Here is a 22,967-nt window from a genome sequence, read left to right as displayed (position 1 = left end):
GATGGAGGCAGGGAGGGAGAGGTGGCTCAGTGGGTAATGTTTCTAGCATGCAGGAAGCCCTGGGTTCCTTCACCATCACTGCATAAAATGGACATGGCAGTGCTCTTGGGAGGTTGAGGCAGAAGGATCAGTGGCTCGACGCCGTTTTTTAGCTGCCTATTGAGACCAGCAAAGAACCAATGTCTGAAAAAATAGATAAGTGTCAGGCAGGATTATAAAGTGTGGCATTGACTTCCAGTCTCGTGGGTTGGAGGAGGAGAGGTCTGGGTGCCTCTGACCTGGCCTTCTTCCCTCAGATGTGCAACGGAGGAAGAGCCCAGTATGTGGCTTCGTAACTCCTCTGCAGGGGTCAGAAGCAGATGAGCACCGGAAACCTGAGGTAGCTGGAGAATGGGCTGCCCACTTACCTGCTTATCCACCCAGAGGTTCCCTCCAGCGGTGGGGATTGGGCGTGAGGTGGGGTATGGGGAGATCTACCATCTAGGGTGTCACCCTTAGCACTGAGCCCCGACACCTGCCCTTCCTCAGGCTGTTGTCTTGGAGGGTAATTACTGGAAGCGGCGCATCGAGGTGGTGATGCGTGAATACCACAAGTGGAGAATCTACTACAAGAAGCGGGTCAGTGGGACTGGCACGGGCAGAGTGTCACCTTGGGTCTTAAGAACTCTGGAGGGGGGGGTTGGGGATTTAGCTCAGTGGTAGAGCGCTTGCCTAGCAAGCACAAGGCCCTGGGTTCGGTCCCCAGCTCCGAAAAAAGAAAAAAGAAAAAAAAAAAGAACTCTGGAGGGGATCGCACGACCCCACTCTAACCCATACCTTTGTACCACCCCCATTAGTCCCAGCCTTGTAGCTCCACAGGGTTTCCCAGGCCCCCAAACCACGCCCCTCCCCTGGGTGGTGGAAAGGGGCGGAGCCTTGGAAAAACGGGCGGTCCAATGGGGGTGGGGGCTGACTCTGAGGACAGAGGATCCAGTGTACAACTTTGTGTCTCCATAGCTCCGTAAGTCCAGCAGGGAAGGGGATTTCCTGGCTCCCAAGCAGGTGAGTGTTCAGCAGGGAAGGGCACCTAGGAAGGTGGAAACTGGAGAATGGAAAATGTCTCCTGGCTAACCGAGGGCAGGGTCTGGACAAGGTGACTGGGGTGTCAGGAAAATGGGAGTGGTCTCTAAATTGGGTGTGGGTGATCTCTGCAACTTTCTCTTTTGGAGAAGATCCAGGTCGTGAGGAGGGTGGCGAGTTTCAGGCCAGTCTGCGTTGAATAATGACTCCAGTGCCAGTATGGGGAGAGACCTCCTTGTCTTTTTTTTTTTTAATTTTTATTTATTTTACGTATGTGAGTACACTGTAGGGTGAGTACACTGTAGCTGTCTTCAGACACACCAGAAGAAGGTTTCGGATCCCATTACAGATGGTTGTGAGCCACCATGTGGTTGCTGGGAATTGAACTCAGGACCTCTGGAAGAGCAGTCGGAGCTCTTAACCACTGAGCCATCTCTCCAGCCCCGAGACCTCCTTGTCTTAAGAAAAGCAAGCAGGGGGCTGGAAAGATGGCTCAGTGGTTAAGAGCACTGAGTGCTCTCCCAGACGTCCTGAGTTCAAATCCCAGCAACCACATGGTGGCTCACAAACATCTGTAATGAGATCTGATGCCCTCTTCTGGTGTATCTGAAGACAGCTACAGCATACTCATGTATAATAAATAAGGAAATCTTTTTTTAAAAAATGAAAAAGAAAAGAAAGCAGGTAGTGGATTTCAAATTTCAGGGCAGCTCAGGAAGTTTGAGGCTAGCTTGGGAATCCTGTCTTCAAGAGCAAAACTTGGCTTGATGGTGCAGATCAGCAATGCTACCACAAAAGGAGGTAGAGGTAGTAGGATCACAGGTATCCTCTGGAAGCCAGGCCAGCCTGGGCTACATGAAACCCTACCTCAAAAAAAATTGAAGATTTGATGGTGTTCTTTTTTTTTTTAAGATTTATTTATTTATTGTATGTAAGTACACTGTCACTGTCTTCAGACACTGGATCCCATTACAAATGGTTGTGAGCCACCATGTGATTGCTGGGATTTGAACTTAGGACCTCTGGAAGAGCAGTCAGTGCTCTTAACCACTGAGCCATCTCTCCAGCCCTCCCCCCCCCCTTTTTAATCGTTTTTCTTCATGAACCTTGTGTAGCCCTGGCTGTCCTGGAACTCACTCTGTAGACCAGGCTGACTTCAAACTCTGAGATCCACCTGCCTCTGCCTCCTGAGTGCTGGGATTAAAGATTTACATGCTCTGACTGTTACTGCCACTGCTGCCACCACCACCACCTCCACCAATGCATGTTTTTAGTCCTAAAACTTGGAAGGCAGAGGCAGCTGGGTCTTTGTGAATTGAAGCCAGCCTGGTCAGCCTGGTCTACATAATGATTTCCTGACCAGCAAGTGTTATATAGTGAAACTCTTTATCAAAGAAAGAGAGAGAGAGAGAGAGAGAGAGAGCGAGCACGATGGAGTGATGGCTCAGCTGTTAAGAGCACTGTCTGCTCTTCCAAAGGTCCTGAGTTCAATTCCCAGCAACCACATGGTGACTCACAACCATCTGTAATGGGATCCGATGCCCTCTTCTGGTGTGTCTGAAGACAGAGACAGTGTACTTGTCATATAAAATAAATAAATAAAATCTTAAGAAAAAAAAGAGAGAGAAAGAAAGAAAAAGAAAAGCCGGGCTGGGGTTGGAGATTTAGCTCAGTGGTAGAGCGCTTGCCTAGCAAGCGCAAGGCCCTGGGTTCGGTCCCCAGCTCCGAAAAATAGAAAAAAGAAAAAGAAAAAAAAAAAAAAAAAAAAAAAAAAAAAAAAGAAAAGCCGGGCTGGAGAGATGGCTCAGTGGTTAAGAGCACTGACTGGGGGTTGGGGATTTTGCTCAGTGGTAGAGCGCTTGCCTAGCAAGCGCAAGGCCCTGGGTTCGGTCCCCAGCTCCGAAAAAAAAAGAAAAGGAAAAAAAAAAAGAGCACTGAGTTCAATTCCCAGCAACCACATGGTGGCTCACAACCATCTGTAATGAGATCTGATGCCCTCTTCTGGTGTGTATGAAGACAGCTACAGTGTACATGTATAAATAAAATAAATAAATCTTTAAAAAAAAAGAAAGCCGGGTTGGGGATTTAGCTCAGTGGTAGAGCGCTTGCCTAGCAAGCGCAAGGCCCTGGGTTCGGTCCTCAGCTCTGACAAAAAAAAAAAAAAAAAAAAAAAGAAAAGAAAAGAAAAGAAAGAAAGAAAGAAAAAGAAAATTGAAAAAAAAGAGAGGGCTGGAGAGGTGGCTCAGTGGTTAAGGGCACCCGACTGCTCTTCCAGAGGTCCTGAGTTCAAATCCCAGCAACCACATGGTGGCTCACAACCATCTGTAAAGAGATCCGATTCCCTCTTCTCGTGTATCTGAAGACCGCTACAGTGTACTTATATATAATAAATGAATAAATAAATCTTTAAAAAAAAAGAGAGAGAAAGAAAAAAAGAAAAGCCAGACTATAATAACATAGAGAATAAGAAAGACTTTTGAGGGTCTTCCTCTGCTTCATAAAGGGAGTCATTAGAGGCCAATAGGATGACCTTGGCACCTTGGCCTTCTAGACAGAGAACCAGGAAAAGACAGGTGGTGTCTTTAGAGAGACTTTCTAGCTGGGGTGGGGGAACCTTCATCTCCAGGCAAGGGGTAACATGGATGACCAGGGCGGTGACTTCTCTGTCCTGCCAGGTGGAAGGTGGGTGGCCGCCACCAGAGAGATGGTGCGAACAGCTCTTCTCCAGCGTGGTGCCTGTGCTGCTTGGGGGCTCCGAGGAGGAGCCTGGGGGCCGGCAGCTTCTCGACTTGGACTGCTTCTTGTCCGATATCTCCGACACACTCTTCACCATGACACAGCCCAGCCCCTCGTCCCTGCAGCTGCCCTCAGAAGACGGTGAGCAGTGAATTGGGGGGAGCAGGGGGGAGAAGACTGAAATGTCTTCCCAGCCTGCAGTTTCCAACCTCACCACTGTCCCTCCAGCTTATGTTGGCAATGCTGACATGATCCAGCCAGACCTGACGCCGCTGCAGCCCAGCCTGGATGACTTCATGGAGATATCAGGTGGGATGGGTCCTTCCTCCCCAGGTAGGGCAGACTCAAAAGAAGGGGTCAGGTTAGGAAAAAACTCTAGGAGACTGTAAGGCTTTATGCCAGTGGGAGAATGAATGGTACTTTAACTTGAGATGGAGGGGGAGCGGGTTAGTTGGAATTCAAGGCCTTGTGCCTAGAAGGCAGGTGCTCTACCACTGAGCCACGCCCCCAGCCCCTCACTGGGGGATTCTAGGCAGGGGCTCTACCACTGAGCCACACCCCCAGCCCCTCACTGGGGGATTCTAGTCAGGGGCTCTACCACTGAACCACGCCCCCAGCCCCTCACTGGGGGATTCTAGGCAGGGTCTCTACCACTGAGCCATGCCCCCAACCCCTCACTGGGGGATTCTAGTCAGGGGCTCTACCACTGAGCCACACCCCCAGCCCCTCACTGGGGGATTCTAGTCAGGGGCTCTACCACTGAGCCACACCCCCAGCTCCTTCCTCACTGGGGGATTCTAGGTGGGTGCTCTACCACACATCCTTTTTGGTCTGGGATGAGAGAATCCTTGGGTTCAATCCCAAACACTTCGTAAGCCACTGTGACTGACAAGAGAATTCAAGGTGTCGAACCTCTTGTCTATTTTTGAGACGGGGTCTCAGTATATAGTTCTGGAACTCACTGTGTAGACCAGGCTGGCCTCAAACTCACAGAGATTTGCCTCCTTTTGTCTCCCAAATGCCAGAATTAAAGGCATGCATAATACACCCAGTTTAGCTTCAAGGGTTTTTTGTTGTTGGTGGTGTTTTGTTTTGTTTTGTTTTTTTAAGTGTTTTGCAAAGTGGCAGGTTTTCTCAGACTTCTCTTTTCTTGGGTTACTGAGTTTCTGATGTGTCCGGGTGTTTCCAGATACCCTGACCCGGTCAGTATGAATCCTTTTCTCTCTCTCTCTCTCTCTCTCTCTCTCTCTCCCCTCCCTCTCTCTCTCTCTCTCTCTCTCTCTCTCTCTCTCTCTCTCTCTCTCCCCTTTCATTTCTTTTGAGACGGGATGTTTTCCTTTCTGTTTCTGTGACAAATGCTCTGACCAAAGGAAGGAAAGGGTTTATCTCACCTTAAAGGTTACAGTCTGTCACTCAGGGGAGTCAGGGCAGGAACCTTGGAAGAATGAAGAATGCTGCTTTCTAGCCCATTCGAGGACTCATGACTAGTGTCCTAGTCAGGGCTCCTACTGCTGTGATGGAACACCATGACCAACAGCAACTTGGGGAGGAAGGGGTTAATTCAACTTATACTTCCATATCATAGCCCATCAATGGAGGAAATCAGGACAGGAACCTGGAAGCAGGAGTTGGTGCAGAGGCCATGGAAGGGTGCTGCTTACTGGCTTGCTTCCCTTCGCTTGTTCAGCCTGCTTTTTAATAGAACCCAGAACCACCAGCCTAGGAATGGCACCACCCATGGTGGGCTGGGCCCTTCCCTATCAATCACCAATTAACAAAATGCTTTACAGGCTGCCTGCAGCCAGATCTTATGGAGGCATCCTCTCAGCTGAAGCTCCCGCCTCTCAGATGATTCTAGTTTGCATCAAGCAGTCATAAAAGGAGCCAACACACTTAGCTACCTCCTACATCGATTAACGATCAAGATAACCCCCAACAGACAAGACAACTCACCAGTCTGACCTAAGCAATCCCTCAAATCTGTCCCCTCCTCAGGTTATCCTAGGAAATCATCAAGTTGACAGTTAAAGCTAACTAGGTAACAAGAGTCTGAGCCTTAGCCAGGCCAGGCTGGTCTTGAACTTGCTGTGTAGATAAGCTGCCCTGAACACTGATTCTCCTGAGTACTGGGACTAGAGGATTAGAAGTGTGTAGCACCATGCCTAGAGTGTGCTCTCTCCCTTTTCCTCTCCCTTTCCCTCCCCTACTCTCCATCCATTCTCCTCCCCGAACCCAACACACAGACCCTTCTTACTTGAGATAGTGTCACTAGGTAGCCCAGGCTGGCTCCTTCTGTCTCAGTCTCCTGGGTGTCTGGATTCCAAATGTGAGTCATAATACAGCTTGCTTCCTGCTTTCCCGTAGGGTCTTCTTCCCCACATTGTTGTCTTGCTTGCATGCATTTCTCTTTCTTTCTTTCTTTTTTAAATTTTTATTATTTTTCAGTGTTTAGGGTTTTTTGGTTTTTATTTTGTTTTGCTTTGCTTTGCTTTGAGACAGGATTTCTTTGTGTAGCCTTGGCTTCCTGGAACTCACTCCAGGGACTCACAGAGATCCGACTGCCTCTCTGCCTCTGCCTAAGTGCGTTCGTCGCCGCCACCACCCAGCACTGTGTGTATTTCTTGCTCGCTGCTTCTCACAGGGATGTATTTGGGGGCCTTAAAAGCTCCCCAAAGGTTGGGGCTCAGGATGATATCAGGATATCTCACCCAAGCCTGAAAAGATAGTCTTTCAGAGTGAAGCTTCATTTGAGTGACATACCCCCTCCCAGCTTCTTCCCTACAGGGTCCTGGGCCTGTCATTCAAGAGGTGAGGCCTATGGGGCGGGTACTAGGGAATGAGGAACCACCCCCATCCCCACCTCCCTGGCCATAGCCCTGGAGGGTGGGGTCTGCCAGGGGCAGAAGTGTTGATGGCAGTGCCCTGGAAGCAGACTTGCCCCCAAGGAGAGCAGCTCCCTCTTGGCCCACAGACCCCTACCACAGGTAGGAGCTCAGCTGTGTTCACTCAGACTCTGGGTAAAACATAGTTGGGTTGGAGTTTGCAGTAACTTGTCAATCAATTCTAGGTGGCAGCTGATTGGGGGCAAGCATGGCTCTCCCAGAACAGTTGGTTACAATGACCCTCTCAAGCTGGCCATGCTCTGGGAGAGCCTTGAGCTACCAGGGTTTCCATTTTGTCTTTCTGGAAACCCTGTTGAAAGCACACAATTCTACAGAGGCAGAAGATTTGGGGAGAGAAGGTTCAGGGGCAGAGATTGTGGGTGGTCTGTGTGGGGACCAGGCTAGGGGAAGACTGGGGTTTGATAGGAGGCTGGGAGAAGGGGATCTCTGGAGGCTGCTAGAAACAGGTGTGGACAGCTCACAGTAAAGGAGTAGCTCAAGGCTCTGACGTGATGGGTTGGTTTGCTGTAGGCCTATGCTCTAATCCTGGGCCCCAAAGGGTTTACTGACAAGGACCGAGAGGGACGGAACTCTCCAGCCCCTTAATGGTTCCTCCCCAGATCCCTTTGTAAAAAGTGGGGACAGAGGACAGTGTCAAACTACTTCTGATAATGGGAGAGAGGTGGGCTTGCCAGGTGTGTTCAGTCACATCCGAGGGACAGACACCCAGAGAAGTAGACAGAAGCCTCATGTCACTGTATACTGTACTTAGAACCTGTTTGGTCTTCTGGTCAGGCAGAACCACCTAAGACAAACACACACACACACACACACACACACACACACATATTCACACATGCCACACATAAACACATATGCACGTTCACATACATATACATATTCATACACACACACCACTGCACACATTTTATGCACACACATACAAACATGGGTACACACATGAACAGACTTGACAACATACACACATATACCCTACATACGCTTACCCACATTTTCAGAGGCCTACATATATACAGTGTATATACACATGTACATATCATACCCATGTATATATATATATATATGCACATTTTTATATATGTACACACTTTCACACATGGGTATACACATGCACATACATATATACACCTACTGTACTCCTGTATACATTCTCAACATATATATAGACATAAATATACACACCATATAGGCATACATACCCTGACCCTGTGACCTTCCCTAACTAACTTGGTGTTAAGAAGTGGTTTATGGGGATTGGGGATTTAGCTCAGTGGTAGAGTGCTTGCCTAGCAAGCGCAAGGCCCTGGGTTCGGTCCCCAGCTCCGAAAAAAAAGGAAAAAAAAAAAAAAAAGAAGTGGTTTATGTCAGAAAGGTATCTCCTGGCTGGGGATACTGGAGGGAAGGTTTCAGCCCACCAAACTCTGTGAGGTCTACCGTGATGGGGTCTGCTCTGACTGGCCCAGGAGGCCTTGGGCATATCACACAGGCTGGTTAGGGTCAGAGAAAGGTGCCCGGAAGGGAGAGGGTAGGCGGGTGTCGCCCCAGCCCGGGATGTGGTTAGGCCATGAGTGGCTTGCTTCCCAAAACCAGAATAGCCCAGAACTTACACAACTCACAACCCTAAACAATGTGGCTTCCTAGCCTGCCTCTCCACAAACTTTTTAGGGTTCCTGGCTCTCTGTCACTCTCTGTCACCCCAACTCTGAGACTGTGTTCCCCAAATGTCAGCCATGACTTTGCTCCGTGCAGCTTCAGTTTACTGATCTTTCAGCAAGTCTACCCTCTCCCTGACCTACTGACCTCATGAACCTGTTCACCCTTGATTCATCCCTGACGCACTGGGGCAACTCCCCTGTACCCCACCTCTTTCCTTCCCAGGGCCTCTCTGTGACCCCTTCTTTCTAGAATGCCAACAGGGCTAAAAAGGGGAGCAGACACAGGGAGGGGAAGTGATCTAGCAGTGGGACTCCGTGGGCGAGCAGCTTCCTGGGGTCCCCGCCCACTTACCATCTTCCCCAGGTCCATCCTACCTGTCTCTACCTCAGCTTCCCCTGAGTGTGACAAGAACTGTTTCACCGTCTCTTGTAGAAGCCTTCCACCTCTCCTGGTCCCTATCGGACCTCTCCACTGTGGGGACTGTGTCTATCCGCCCATTCTAGTTCTTAATGCCATTCACTACCCTCTGTGTCCCAATTACAGATTTCTTCACCAATTATCGCCCCCCTCAGACGCCCACATCTTCAAACTTCCCAGAGCCCCCCAGCTTTGGCCCCATGGCTGACTCCCTCTTCAGCGGTGGGATCCTGGGCCCAGAGATGCCATCTCCAGCCTCCGCTTCCTCCTCCTCGGGGATGACCCCTCTCTCAGGGAATACACGTCTCCAGGTGAGCATATCTTATCCTGCTCTACCCAGTCGGCCCTGAGCATGTAAGAGCCCTGGCTTCACCTGGGGCCAGGAGATAGCCAGGCATTTACTAGGCTAAGCAGGCAAAGACCCCAGGAGAATATAGGTAGCAGAGAAAGAAAACCCCATAAAGCAGAATTGCATGAACTGAATGAGAGAGGGGTGTAGGGGGACAGCAGATGGCGGAAGACACAGAACAGGGCACGACCCAGAAGAATGTTGTTAGTTCTTTTTTTGTTTTTGAGACAGAGTCTCGGGACTCTTGGTGGCCTTGAATTCATACAGATCAACCTGCCTCTGCCTCCTGAGTGCAGCCATTAAAGGCGTACACCATGCATAGCTGCCTAGGTTTCCACGTCTTAGTGAATGGCAAGCCAGAAAAAGGGCAAGCCAGATGGGGAGGACCAGGAATGTGTGCGTGGAAACGGGATGGGTGCGTGTTTAGATGACCGTGAGTTGGCATCAATTCAGAAGTCATTTCCCTTCCACTGTTAAGTGTCTGTTCTGGTTTCATTTCTGTTGTTGGACTAAAATACCCCAAGGCAAAAGCAAGTTAGGGAGAGAAAGGGATTTATGTTGACTTGCAACCCCAGGTTACAGCCTACCTTTGTGGGGCAGATAAGGCAGGAACCTCAGCGATCACACCACATCTACAGTCAGGAACAGAGAAATGATTGCATGCACGCTCACCTACTCCCTTACTTACATTCAGCTCCATGTCTCTATTCTTACACAGTTCCAGATCCTCTGCCTAGGGGATGGTGCCACCCACAGTGGGCTGGGTCTTTCCATATCACTTGACTTCTGACAATTAAGACAATCCCCAATAGACATGCCTATGGGCCAACTCAGTGTTAGCAGTTCCTTGCTGAGACTCTTCCTATGAGAATTCTGTTTTTTTTTTAATATTTATTATGTAATTATGTAGAAGTACACTGTAGCTGTCTTCAGACACACCAGAAGAGGTCATCAGATCTCATTACAGATGGTTGTGAGCCACCATGTGGTTGCTGGGATTTGAACTCAAGACCTCTGGAAGAGCAATCAGTGCTTTTTTTTTTTTTTTTTTTTTTTTGGTTCTTTTTTTCAGAGCTGGGGATTGAACCCAGGGCCTTGCGCTTCCTAGGCAAGCGCTCTACCACCTCTGAGCTAAATCCCCAACCCTGCAATCAGTGCTCTTAACCACTGAGCCATCTCTCCAGCCCCTCCTATGAGAATTCTTGGTTCTAAGTTGTCATTTTGACAAGTAAACCTAACCACCACAATGTCTTTTCCTCCTATCATTGAGCTTTTTGGTGCTTTCGTAGTTGATTTTGAGAGGTCTCTCTCCTCTACTTGACAGCTACATGCAGGAAGGGTTGTCTTGGTCACCATTGCATTCTCTGTTCCTACCCGTTTCCACGCAGAGTATCATTCAATAAATAGTTGCCCAGTAAGTGAATGAATGAGAATACAGAGAGACTTAGGCAGCAGTAAATGAAAAGATTATTGTAGACAATGGTGTGCGCATCTGTGGGTAAGTGAATGTAAAGTAGAGTGGGCTGGTTTAGAGCTGATGAATGAACTAGTGGTGTGCAGCTTTGTGAATGGCTGTTTAGAAATGATGAATGAACTGGTGGGCAGATGGCCCAGTGATGCACGGCTTTGTGAATGGATGAGCGATTTGTTCCATTCCTGGTTGGTGAATAGACAGAGTATGAATGGACAGATGGGAGGATAGAGTTCAGATGGTTGGATCTCTTGGTAAATGGCTCACCTGGCCAGTCAACTGGAGCCATAGCCAGTCTCTCATCACTGAGCCACACCTAGGGAAATAACCCCAGGGAAGGAGTTACTCTGCTATGGCTTCAGAGGTTCTAGTCTATCCTGGGGGAGGAGGTGTAACACAGCTAGGAAGGAAAGATGGAGAGGTTGGGATGGGGAGAGTACCCTCCAATTATTCCCTTAGACTGAGCATTCATGGCATATCTCCCCCATATTAGTTACTTCTCTCCTTGCTGTGACAAGATACCTGGCTTAAGCAACTTACAGAGAGGTTTCTTTTGGATCATGGTCTGAAGGATACAATGGAGAAGGCAGCTGCTCACACGGGGTCAGGGGGCAGAGGAGAGAAGGCTGATACCCGGCCTGCTTGCTTATTTTCACTTGAAGATGATGATGATGATGATGATGATGATGGTGATGGTGATGTCAACAACAGTGTGTGTGTGTGTGTGTGTGTGTGTGTGTGTACAGGCATGCATGTCATGGTGTGTGTGTGGAGGGGTCAGAGAACAACTCGAACATAGCAGTTTTCTCCTTGCACCATCATACCACATGGGTCCCAGACACTGAACTCAAGTCAAGGCTTGGTGGTAAGTGTTCTACCCACTGAGCCACCTTACCAGTCCCCATACTTACATTTTTTTATGTGTGTTCATGTGTGTGTGTGTATGGGGGCACCCATGTGGAGGTCACAGAGAATAACCTTCAGGAGTTGGTTCTCTCCTTTCCCCTATGTGAGTGCCTGTGATCAAACTCAACCCATCAAGCTTGGTGGCCAAGAGTTTTAAGTTTCTGAGCCATCATGCTGGCCCACTTTCTATTCAGTCTGGGGTTCCTCCACCATGGAATGGTTCTGCCCACACCCAGGGTGAATCTTTTCTCTCAATTAACCCTCTCTGGAAACATCCTCAGAGACACACTTCTTGATATGTCCACTAATGCCCTACCCATTTTTTTCTTTTTTCTTTTTTTTTTAAGATTATATATCAGATCCCATTACCGAGGGTTGTGAGCCACTATGTGGTTGGTGGGATTTGAACTCAGGACCTCTGGAAGAACAGTCAGTGTTCCTAAAGGCTGAGCCATCTCTCCAGCCCCCACCCTACCCATTTTTTTTCTTTTTTCTTTCTTTCTTTTTTTTTTTTTTTTCGGAGCTGGGGACCGAACCCAGGGCCTTGTGTTTGCTAGGCAAGCGCTCTACCGCTGAGCTAAATCTCCAACCCCCCCCCCATTTCTTTTCTTTTTTTTTTTTTTTTTTTGGTTCTTTTTTTCGGAGCTGGGGACCGAACCCAGGGCCTTGTGCTTCCTAGGTAAGTGCTCTACCACTGAGCTAAATCCCCAGCCCCCCCATTTCTTAACTAAATTATGCACAATGGAATTTAATCAGCGCACCCACCCTCTTAGACTATCCCCTCTGGAAATGTCCTCAGAGGAACACCAGTATGGCTCCCCCAGCTCCTACACATTCCTCAGGCCTATCAAATTGACAATCCAGATTAGCCGTTCCTGATGAGGGCTGAAGTAGAGAGTTGGGGGAGTTCATAGAGGAGAGAATAAGTTGGGTAAACAGGTGCAAAAGATGGATGGACAGACAGGTGGATGGATGGATGGATGGATGGATGGATGGATGGACAGCTGGGTGGGTGGATTGATGAATGGACAGATGGATGGACGGATAGGTGTGTGGATGGATAATGGTAAGTCAGTGGGGCTGGGCATGTGGATGGATGGATGGATGGATGGATGGATGGATGGATGGATGGATGGATGGGTAGGTGGATGGGTGGGTGGGTGGGTGGATGGGTGGATGGACAGGTGGATTGATGGACGAACAGATGGATGGATGGGTAGGTGGATGGGTGGGTGGGTGGGTGGATGGGTGGATAGACAGGTGGATTGATGGACGAATAGATGGATGGATAGATGAACAGGTGGGTAGATAGATAATATATAGATTAATGGGTCAGTCAGTGGGGCTGAGCATGTAGATGGATGGATGAAAGGATGGATAGATTGATGAGTGGGTAGGTGGATGGATGGATGGATGAATGGATGGATGGACAGAGGGGTAGGAGGATGGTGGGATGCATAGATGAATAAAGAATGAATGAATGGGAGGAATGGTGACTGAGTTAGTGTTTTGCTGGATAAAGAATAGATACATGGAAAGGTAAATGGTGGATAACTAGTGGATGGATTGATGGATGGCTGGATGGATAAAGGAAGACTACATTAGTAGCTGTATTGGACAGATTATTTGGTGGGTGAATGGACCACATATCATCTATAAGATGATGTTCTGTGCCATGCCTAATTTGTGCATAAGGGTTCTCCTAGGCTACGGTTGCTTATTAGGTAGTAATGTGCATATGTGCATATGTGTATGCATGTGTATGCACATAGCACATACTTGGATCAATTCTCCTCCATACCCAGTCCAATGCATAGCCAGGAGAGAGGCCTCCTGGTGGTTGGAAGAAGGTGGCTCCTTCCCCTGCTCTCTGAGTATCATCCTGTCTCCCCTGCCTGTCACCTAGGCTCGAAACAGCTGCTCTGGACCCTTGGATCCCAGCACCTTTCCGAGCTCTGAATTCCTTCTTCCTGAAGACCCAAAGACCAAGATGCCACCTGCTCCTGTACCGACTCCTCTCCTTCCGTACCCCGGCCCTGTCAAGGTGCATGGCTTAGAGCCCTGCACTCCATCTCCCTTCCCCACGATGGCTCCACCTCCTGCTTTGTTGTCAGAAGAGCCTCTCTTCTCTGCAAGGTTCCCCTTCACCACAGTCCCTCCCGCTCCAGGAGTGTCTACCCTTCCTGCACCCACAACCTTTGTTCCCACGCCACAGCCTGGCCCTGTCCCTGGCCCTGTCCCTTTCCCCGTAGACCATCTGCCCCATGGGTACCTGGAACCTGTCTTTGGGCCTCACTTCACGGTGCCTCAGGGTGTGCAGCCCAGATGCAAGCCCTGCTCTCCACCTCCTGGGGGACGAAAAGCCAGTCCACCCACCTTGACCTCTGCCACTGCCAGCCCCACGGCCACTGCTACTGCCAGAGACAACAACCCCTGCCTTACACAGCTGCTCAGGGCAGGTGAGGGGGAGAGGCAAATTGATGGGATATGGGGAGGGAGTGACTTGGGATGGAGGGGCAAAGCTTTAAGGGCAGAGGGCTAGGGTTTCAGGATGGTCTTGGGGAACGGAGAAGGTGGAATGATATTAGGGATATGAACCATGTCTGGTAGGGGTGTGTGGGCTGCTGGGGAACAAGAAGGGGTCTTAGCTGGTGATGGACTTGATCAAGCCAGTCTAGTGGTCCTCATAGTCCTGCCTGTACCCAGCCAAGCCTGAACAAGTACTGGAACCTTCCACTGTGCCCAGCACCCTCCTCCGGCCTCCAGAGTCCCCGGTAAGATGGTGGCCACTGGGAGGTAAGGGTCAGTCTAGGACCTTTACTCCAACTCTCTGTCCTTCTCCATCCCAGCAGGATGCAGTCCCTGAAATCCCCCGTGTCCGTGCATTTTACCCCCCAATCCCAGCCCCTACACCACCTAGGCCACCTCCAGGCCCTGCCACATTGGCTCCTCCCAGGTCCCTGGTTGTCCCCAAAGCAGAGAGGCTCTCACCTCCAGCATCCAGCGGTAAATAGGAGCGAGAAGGATTGTGGGTCTTAGGGGATGGAGGGAGGGGAAGGATGAAGGGGGCTCTGAGTGGGGTCAGGGTAAGGGGACTTTCTCCTTTGTGTGTCGGTCTGTCTGTGGGTCTGTCCATGCCACAGGCAGTGAGCGGCGACTATCAGGGGATCTCAACTCCATTCAACCCCCGGGGGCACTGAGTGTCCACCTGTCTCCCCCTCAAACTGTCCTAAGCCGGGGTCGTGTAGACAACAACAAGGTATGTACCCCACAAGATGCAATTGGCTTCCCCTCCGTCCCCCAGCCCTCCTACTTAGCCTCACCCGAACGAACTTTCTGCTTCCTAAGATGGAGAACCGGCGAATCACACACATCTCCGCAGAGCAGAAGAGGCGTTTCAATATTAAGCTAGGATTTGACACTCTGCACGGACTTGTCAGCACGCTCAGTGCCCAGCCCAGCCTCAAGGTGAGCCCCTAGCCAGAAAGGCACACTCCCTTAGTGTCATGGAGCCCCTCCTTGGACCAACACCCAACACCAGATCCCAGGGCCTGCCAGCACAGAGGCCCACATTGGTGGCGCTCGCAGGTGAGCAAAGCAACCACGCTTCAGAAGACGGCGGAGTACATCCTGATGCTACAGCAGGAGCGGGCGGCCATGCAGGAGGAAGCGCAGCAACTGAGGGATGAAATAGAGGAGCTCAATGCTGCCATCAAGTAAGCTGGGGTGAAGCCCAGCCTAGAAACCTGTAGGGAGTTAGAAGGGTTAGAGATGTGACTCTGAGGTACCGCACGGACCTAGAATACTTCAGTGAAGGCCTGGGGACGTGCTTTCTTAAATATCTGCTAGTAAGGGCTTGGGGGCGTGGCTTGATGATGGAGCCTAAAATCCTCCACTGAGGAGCTCCAGATATGGTTTGTCCTAGGGTGCTTACATAGCATATGCAAGAACTGGGTTTCATCCCCAGCACCTTAAAAAGCAAAACAGCAGCAAAAGTATTCAGGGGCTAGGGTAAAGGAGATGTGTCCACATTCCCTGAACTGTGTGCGACTCTTCTCCATTGCTAGCTTGTGCCAGCAGCAGCTACCGGCCACCGGGGTGCCCATCACACATCAGCGCTTTGACCAGATGCGGGACATGTTTGATGACTATGTCCGGACCCGCACGCTGCACAACTGGAAGTTCTGGGTAGTATCCTTATTTGGACTAATGGCCTGAGGACAGTGGTGGCTGCTGTTGTTACAGTCGGGTCCAAGCTGGGTCTTAGGCCATTGGCTGAGCTGTAGAGCCCCAGGGAATGGGCTTTGGTTCTGCCCTCTACTGTCAGGCCCTGGGATTGCAAGATTGTGTGGCAATCCAGTAGCCCAGAGGGAGCAAGAGTAGGAGGAGGAGGTTGGGAATGTCACTGAAGGTGGTCTAGAAGGATCTAAAGTCTTAAGTCCTTTGAGTCTTTTGAGAAGGCAAGGAATCCACTCATCTCTGGATTCAGGGTTAAGTTGTGTTTGTTTTCCTATATATATTATAGATCAAACATGAGCTCCGTCCCAGCCCTCTTTTAACTTTCTATTTTGAGACAAAGTCTCACTAAGTTGTCCTGGCTAGCCTTGAACTCATGATACTCCTTCCTTGGCCACCTACATGACTGGGATTATGGGCCTGTGCCATCAGTCCTTGACTGAGCCTAGAGATGTGGGACAGACTAATACAGAATGAGGACTCTGGAGGGACTAAAGGGAGGGGCTGAGAGGTGGAGAGATGAGTGGTAATCCTTGGTGAAAGGGAGGGAGCAGAGTGGCTCCCCACAGGGTCATGGTTCAACAGTGACGGGCCTCTCTTGGTCCTGGCTTGGGTCAGGTGTTGTAATTCTGTGTGAAGTGATGGGATGCTGTCTGGACCACTCATGTGCTCCTTGACTCCAAATCCAGTTCAGCATCCTCATCCGACCTTTATTTGAGTCCTTCAATGGGATGGTGTCTACCGCAAGCTTGCACAGCCTCCGCCAGACCTCACTGGCATGGCTGGACCAGTACTGTTCCCTGCCTGCTCTCCGGCCAAGTAAGTGAGACACCTTCCTGCCACTAAATTGTGAGGCTTTGCAGAGCACTTGCCTAGAATCCCCCAGTGAGGGGCTGGGGTGTGGCTCAGTGGTAGAGCCCCTGCCTAGAATTCCCCAGTGAGGGGCTGGGGGCGTGGCTCAGTGGTAGAGCCCCTGCCTAGAATCCCCCAGTGAGGGGCTGGGGGCGTGGCTCAGTGGTAGAGCCCCTGCCTAGAATCCCTCAGTGAAGGGCTGGGGTGTGGCTCAGCTTTTACATCATAATATATAAGATCCTGATTTCAATCTCCAGCAGCACACACATATACACATATGTACACACACACACACACACACACACACACACACACACTTGTGGACTTGTGGGTTTCCAAAACAGAGAGTTCAAACCCAGCCTGTTTGGTCTCCAAGTATAGTCTGTCTTGAATACAGCCTAGGGTTTGAGGCTATCCCACCATGTCTTATCCTGAGTGGTCCTTCAGGCTCTAAATCACCTAAGGAAAAGGTCCTAGGGAAGGGCCACCCGTTTAGCTATCTAGTATTTACTCCATGTTCTGGACCTCATCCCTAACCTTAAAGACATCTGTCTTAGTTAGGGTTTCCATTGCTGGGAAGGGACACCAAGACCAAGGTTAAGTCTCATAAAGAACATTTAACTGGGGCTGGCTTACAGGTTTAGAGGTTCGGTCCATTATCATCAGGGTAGAAACCATGGCTGCATCCAAGCAGGGGTAGCACTGGAGGAGCTGAGAGTTCTCCATCTTCATCCAAAGGAAACCAGGCAGCTAAGAGAAGGGTCTCAAAGTCCACCCCTCAGTGGACTCACTTCTTCTAACAAGGTCACACCTCCTAATAATGCCACTCCCTGGGCCAAGCGTTTTCAAATCACCACAGCATCTCACCCTCTTTTTCCAGCTGTCCTGAATTCCCTTCGCCAGCTCAGCACTTCCACCAGCATCCTGACTGACCCGAGCCTCGTGCCTGAGCAAGCCACAAGGGCAGTCACAGAGGGTCCCCTGGGCAGACCATTATAATCCTGGTGAAGGTTTCCAAGCTCCAGGAACAACTTGTGGACACGTCCCTCTCGATCCTGGCTGGCCCTTTCCTGGCAGGTCTGGAAGGTTCCAGGTGTTCCACTCATCATCTCCTTGGGGATAGAGAAGAACCTGGCTCTGTCCTTGCACTGTTGCTAATGGTGTGATCCCTGGTGACTCATACCCCATCTTTGGACCTCCCATTAATAACAGAGGACCCCAAACGCATTAGCAGCTACAGCACTGGGGAGCTAAGCAGGAGCTCTGATGAGAGATGTCAGTCTGTTTTCTCACAATTCCCTGCTTTGGAGAACCCTTAGTTCCTGAGCCGGGAGGTAGAGCAGGAGATTCCCTCTCTTTGCCCCTGCAGTAGTGACATGGGGAGCTACAGGGTGGCTTCCTCGGTGAGGCCACTGAGGTCTGATGCCAGGAGAGATCAGGGAAATGGGTAGCCAGAGCACAGCCGGCATCTTGCATGAATGTAGATGTGTGTGTGTGTGTGTATGTGGATTTTATAACGAAAAATTTCTTGATCAATAAAAGCAAAAACCGTTTGCAAGGGTGTTGGTGTGACTGGCAGTGTGTCTCAGTGTGGGATGTAGAGCTGGCAGCAATGAAAGGTGACGTTATAGAGGACCCTGTGGGTCGTAAATAACCTTTGTGTACTTTCGATCTGTTATTTTTGTTTTTGGTTTTTTTTTTCAAGACAGGGTTTTTCTGTGTAGCCCTGGCTGTCCTGGAACTTACTGGATAGACCAAGCTGGCCTCGAACTCAGAGATCCACCCACCATTGTCTCTGGAGTGCTGGGATTAAAGGCCTGCACCACCTCGGCCCAGCCCTTTGAGTACTTTTCAGATTGCTTGTGTGCAGGTGTGCTCATGTGTACTTGTGTGTGGAGGACACCGGCTGTCGTGGTTACCCTCCTCAGTGTTATCTGCCTTACTTTTAAAATGCTTCAAAATATATTTTAGCATGGTGGTGCACACCCAGTGCATCCCAGTACTTGGGAGGCAGAGGCAGGTTTTTATGAGTGAGAACAGCCTGTTCTACATTCGGAGTTCCAGGCCAGCCAGGGTCATATAGTAAGACCCAGTCTGCATACATACACACACACACACACACACACACACACACACACATATATATATATATATACACACACATATATATATATACATACACACACATATATATACACACACATATATACACACACACATATATATACACACATATATACACACATATATACACATATGTATATATGTATGTAGTCTTGGCTGTCCTAGAACTCGCTATGTAGACCAGGTTGGTTTTAAACAACCAGATCTTCCTGTCTCTGTCTACAAATAATTTAAGTTACATTTATTTATATGCATATGCACACATGCAAATGTCATACATGTGGAGGTCAGAGGATAATGTTTTAGGAAACACTTCTCTTTCTACCATGTATGTGATGAGGAGCAGCTCAGGTTATCAACTTCAGCAATCAGTGCCTTTACTGGTCAAGCCATCTCACCAACCCCTCTGCCTTATTCCTTGAGACAGGGTCCTTCATTGAACTTAGAACTCACCAGTTTGGCTAGGCTGACTGGCCAATAAGCCCCTGAAATCTACTTGTCTTTACCACCCCAACAATGGGGTTACCACTCCTGGCTTTTAGATTTGGGTTGTAGGTCTGTTCTTCAATGACTGAACCATCTCCCAGCTCCAGTCTTAAAAGGAGATATATACATATGCATATATGTATGTAGGTATGTTTTTTTTTTCTCCCTCAAGACAGGGTCTCACCGTGTAGCCCTGGCTGTCCTGGAACCCACTCTGTAGAAAAGACTGGCTTCAAACTCACAGAGCTCTATCTGCCTCTGCCTCCTTCGTGCTCCTCAGGATCAATCCACAGCTGCTAATATGTAAATGAATACATTTAAAAAAATGGTGTTTCAGGAATTTTTACTCTGTGGTGGGGGTCTGGGTGGGGACTAGGAAACATACACCTTGTCAGAAGGTTCCAGTGCAAAACTAAAGTTCAGTTCATCTTGGGTGCCACTGAGGGAGGGAGGGGGAATTGAAGCAGGCACATCGGAAGGTTTGTATCCAGCGCGAATGATAGCTTTCCCCATAGTTACATGCATGGGGTCCTCCTGTCCTCTTTACAGTGTCTAGAGTGAGGTCCAGAGTGGGGCTATGTTGTTGACATGGCCACAGCCATGTTTAGTACCTCAGTGCATGGCCTCATGGGAATGGCAAAACCATTCCCTTGTGAGGCTCAGAAGGATGTCAGAGCCTGACTCAGTGGTCTAAGAACGGTGAATGTTGACATGTGTGTGTAGGAAATATCAAACACTGCTTTCTCCTCACCCCCCCTTTCTGCTTCCTTCTTGTGTTTGAAGATGTGAATTTTCAACTTCCTGTTGCTTCTGTGCCTGCCCCCTGCTGTCCCGCCTCCCTGCCTTGATGGATTCATCCCTCTGGAAACGTAAACCAAAATAAAACTTTTTTTTTTAATAAGTTGCTTTGACTGTGGCATTTTATCACAGAAGCAGGAAATTAACACACCTCCTCTCTGTTGTGCATTAGGTAGTAACGCCCGTGTCTGCATGCTCTCTGCTGCCAAACATCTCCCTGTGTATAGTCTTGGCAGGCTTGGAACTTTCTCTGTAGATCAGGCTGGTCTTGAACTCACAGAGATCTACTTGCCTCTGCCTCCTGAGTGCTGAGTGGAAAGGCATACACCACCATGATGGCTTACATTCTGTTTTCCCCAACCCATCTCTTTCCAGAATGCTCCTTCATAAAATACCCACTTGCTGGCATTGATAGAACACAGGTATAATCTAATTGGAGGTTGAGGCAGAAGGATATGAGTTGGAGGTAGCTTGGCATACATTGTGACTTCAAGACTACCTTGGGATAAAAGGCAGGAAGGTTCCTGAGAGATGGCTTAATGATTAAGTGTGCTTCCTGTTCTTCTAAAGGACCCAATGAGTTCAGTTTCACCGACTCCAGAGGATTTAATGCTGTCTGCTGGTCTCCTTGGGGACCAGGCACAAGAGCCGCCATCTCATCATCATTGTCATCATCATCATCGTCATCATCATCATCATCATCATCATCATCACTATTAATAATAATAACTAATAATAATAAATACAACTCTGCAGTGGTGGCACAGGTCTTTAATCTCAGTACTCAGTAGGCAGAAAAAAGTGGATCTCTGTGAATTCAAGGCCAGCCTCATCCACAGAATTAGTTCCAGGATAGTCAGAGGTACACAGAGAAACCCTGTCTTGAGAAAAAACAAAACAAAGCGACAACAAAAAAGGAAGGGGTTGGGGATGTAGCCCAGTCAGTAGAGTGCTTGCCTAGCACACCGGAAGCCCTGAGTTCTATTCACAGGAGCACACAAACTAGACCCATTTTTATACCCGCTATCCCAGTGTTTGGGAGGTGGAGGCAGGAGAATCAAGAGTTCAATACCACCCTTAGCTGAAAAGTGAGTTGGATGCCAGTGTGTGCTTCGTGAGATGCTATCTCAAAGAGCAAACCAGGGGTTAAAGAAAGAGCTAGGCGGTTCAAAGCACTTGATGCTCTTTCAAGGTACCGGGTTCGGTTCCCAGCTCCTTGATCAGGAAGTTCACAGCCACCATTACTCCACCCCCAGGGAATCCAGTCCCTCACATGCACGCGCGCGCACACACACACACACACACACACACACACACACACACACACACACGAAAAAGCAAACAAACAAATGACCTTCTTGACCCTGGGTCCTCTTATTGATGGTTCCCCTTCCATGTGTACAATAGCTTTCTCTACTTCAGTTCCTCCTGCTCCCTTGGCCTCTTATTTTTGTTTTTTTGTTTGTTTTTTTTTCTTTTTTTCTTTTTTTTTCCGGAGCTGAGGACCGAACCCAGGGCCTTGAGCTTGCTAGGCAAGCGCTCTACCACTGAACTAAATCCCCAACCCACCTTGGCCTCTTATATCTTAACAGCTGCTTCCTGGCTCCTTCACTAAGTGCACCCCTGCACTCATTCTGTGCCTACTGTGTTACCCCCTGCCCGACCCTTACAAAATCCAGCTATTCTCAGGCACACATCTTGCTCCCCATAGGTCCTTAAAGTGCTTTCCCTGAATTCTTGGCCAGCTTTCTTCTTCCTCCCTTACAGTCTCATGCCCAGTTTTGCTGCTTCTTTCTTGGCTTGTCTTCATCAGTCAATTTGCTCCTTTGCTGTGGTACTAACCACCAGCCTTTGGCCTGCTGCTGGGGTCCCTCCTCTGTATCTGACTCCCTTTCTTTCCAGGGTGAGACAGGTATGTATCCCTGTGGCACTACCTTGCCTGCTCCGCCAGGATGCTGCAGTAACAGTACAGAATTCACCATTTCTATTTTCTTGAGCTTTCATCCTGAGATAAAAGATCTCCTTCCCTACAATCCCCACAACAGAAGTTGTGTGTCTCGAAGTCCCCGCTCTTTCCCAGCTGCCTGAGCCACCTGTTCCTGAAGCCGGTTGACTAAGCCCCAACCTGCCCAAGCCAGCCCCTCCTCAATAGAATACCATCCCCTTTCCCTACACTTGCTATTAGCCTTGCATAATACCTTCCGGCTGTTTCTCAAGCTTGGATGAGTGCCAGGCACAAGTAGCGCAGCTATGGAAAAATCTCCCGATCCGCAACGGTCAGTCTGGACCATTTAAGCCAGAATCCCAGAGGTGATACGTAGACATAACAGTTTTAAAGGTGATTCCATCAGGCATTGAAGAACTCTTGTGAGAGAGGCTTTGAGGTATAAATAACATGCTTGGGGCTCAAATTAGCAAAGGTTCTTAAACTATAGGATGGAACTAGCGTAGAGCTCCGTGCTAGAGTGCTTGCCTAGAGTTTCCCAGTGAGAGGCTGGGGGGCGTGGCTCAGTGGTAGAGCCCCTGCCTAGAATCCTCCAGTGAGGGGCTGGGGGCATGGCTCAGTGGTTGAGCCCCTGTCTAGAATCCCCCAGTGAGGGGCTGGGGGCGTGGCTCAGTGGTGGAGCACCTGCCTAGAATCCCAGGGAGGACCGAGGGTGATTGTGGTGGTAGCTGAGCAGTAGTCTATCTTTCCTGTGCATGCCCTAGGATTAACTTCTAGCATTCCACAAACTAAAGCAATTACAAATTAAACTGCACTGTTCAGGACAACCAAGTAGCGGGCTTGTTAAAAAACAGCTCACGTTCGGTATGTTGTGTGTAATCCCAGTTCTTGGGGAGGCAGATCTCTGTGAAATGGAATTCAGTCTGGTCTACACAGTAAATTCTAGATCAGCCGTGGCTACATAGTGAGAGCCTATCTCCAATTAGGGAGAGGGAGGGGGAGGGGGAGGGGAAGAGGGAGAAGGGGGAG

At 49.3% G+C, this 22,967-nt stretch overlaps 1 protein-coding gene across 8 annotated transcripts in view; it reads left to right on the top strand.

Annotated features, from left to right (window-relative positions):
• Positions 1–20,096, top strand: part of Mlxipl (MLX interacting protein-like) — a 35,518-nt gene extending 15,422 nt beyond the window's left edge. For 2 of the 8 annotated variants that reach the window (NM_001393706.1, XM_039089043.2), the window contains 15 exons: positions 297–379; positions 529–618; positions 997–1,041; positions 3,735–3,936; positions 4,024–4,104; positions 8,898–9,082; positions 13,404–13,956; positions 14,204–14,271; positions 14,347–14,503; positions 14,641–14,756; positions 14,846–14,965; positions 15,086–15,213; positions 15,565–15,688; positions 16,423–16,552; positions 17,466–20,096. In NM_001393706.1, coding sequence (NP_001380635.1) covers positions 297–379; positions 529–618; positions 997–1,041; positions 3,735–3,936; positions 4,024–4,104; positions 8,898–9,082; positions 13,404–13,956; positions 14,204–14,271; positions 14,347–14,503; positions 14,641–14,756; positions 14,846–14,965; positions 15,086–15,213; positions 15,565–15,688; positions 16,423–16,552; positions 17,466–17,584 — 2,201 coding nt within the window. In that variant the 3' untranslated portion in view covers positions 17,585–20,096. The other 6 variants (NM_133552.2, XM_063271027.1, XM_039089044.2 and 3 more) reach the window with 6 other exon arrangements.
• The last annotated feature ends 2,871 nt before the right edge of the window (positions 20,097–22,967 follow it).

This window comes from Rattus norvegicus, chromosome 12 (genome assembly GCF_036323735.1).
Source record: "Rattus norvegicus strain BN/NHsdMcwi chromosome 12, GRCr8, whole genome shotgun sequence".
Lineage (NCBI taxonomy): Eukaryota > Metazoa > Chordata > Mammalia > Rodentia > Muridae > Rattus > Rattus norvegicus.
The sequence above is the reverse complement of the archived record's forward strand: the minus strand, read 5'-3'. Positions and strand labels throughout refer to the sequence as shown.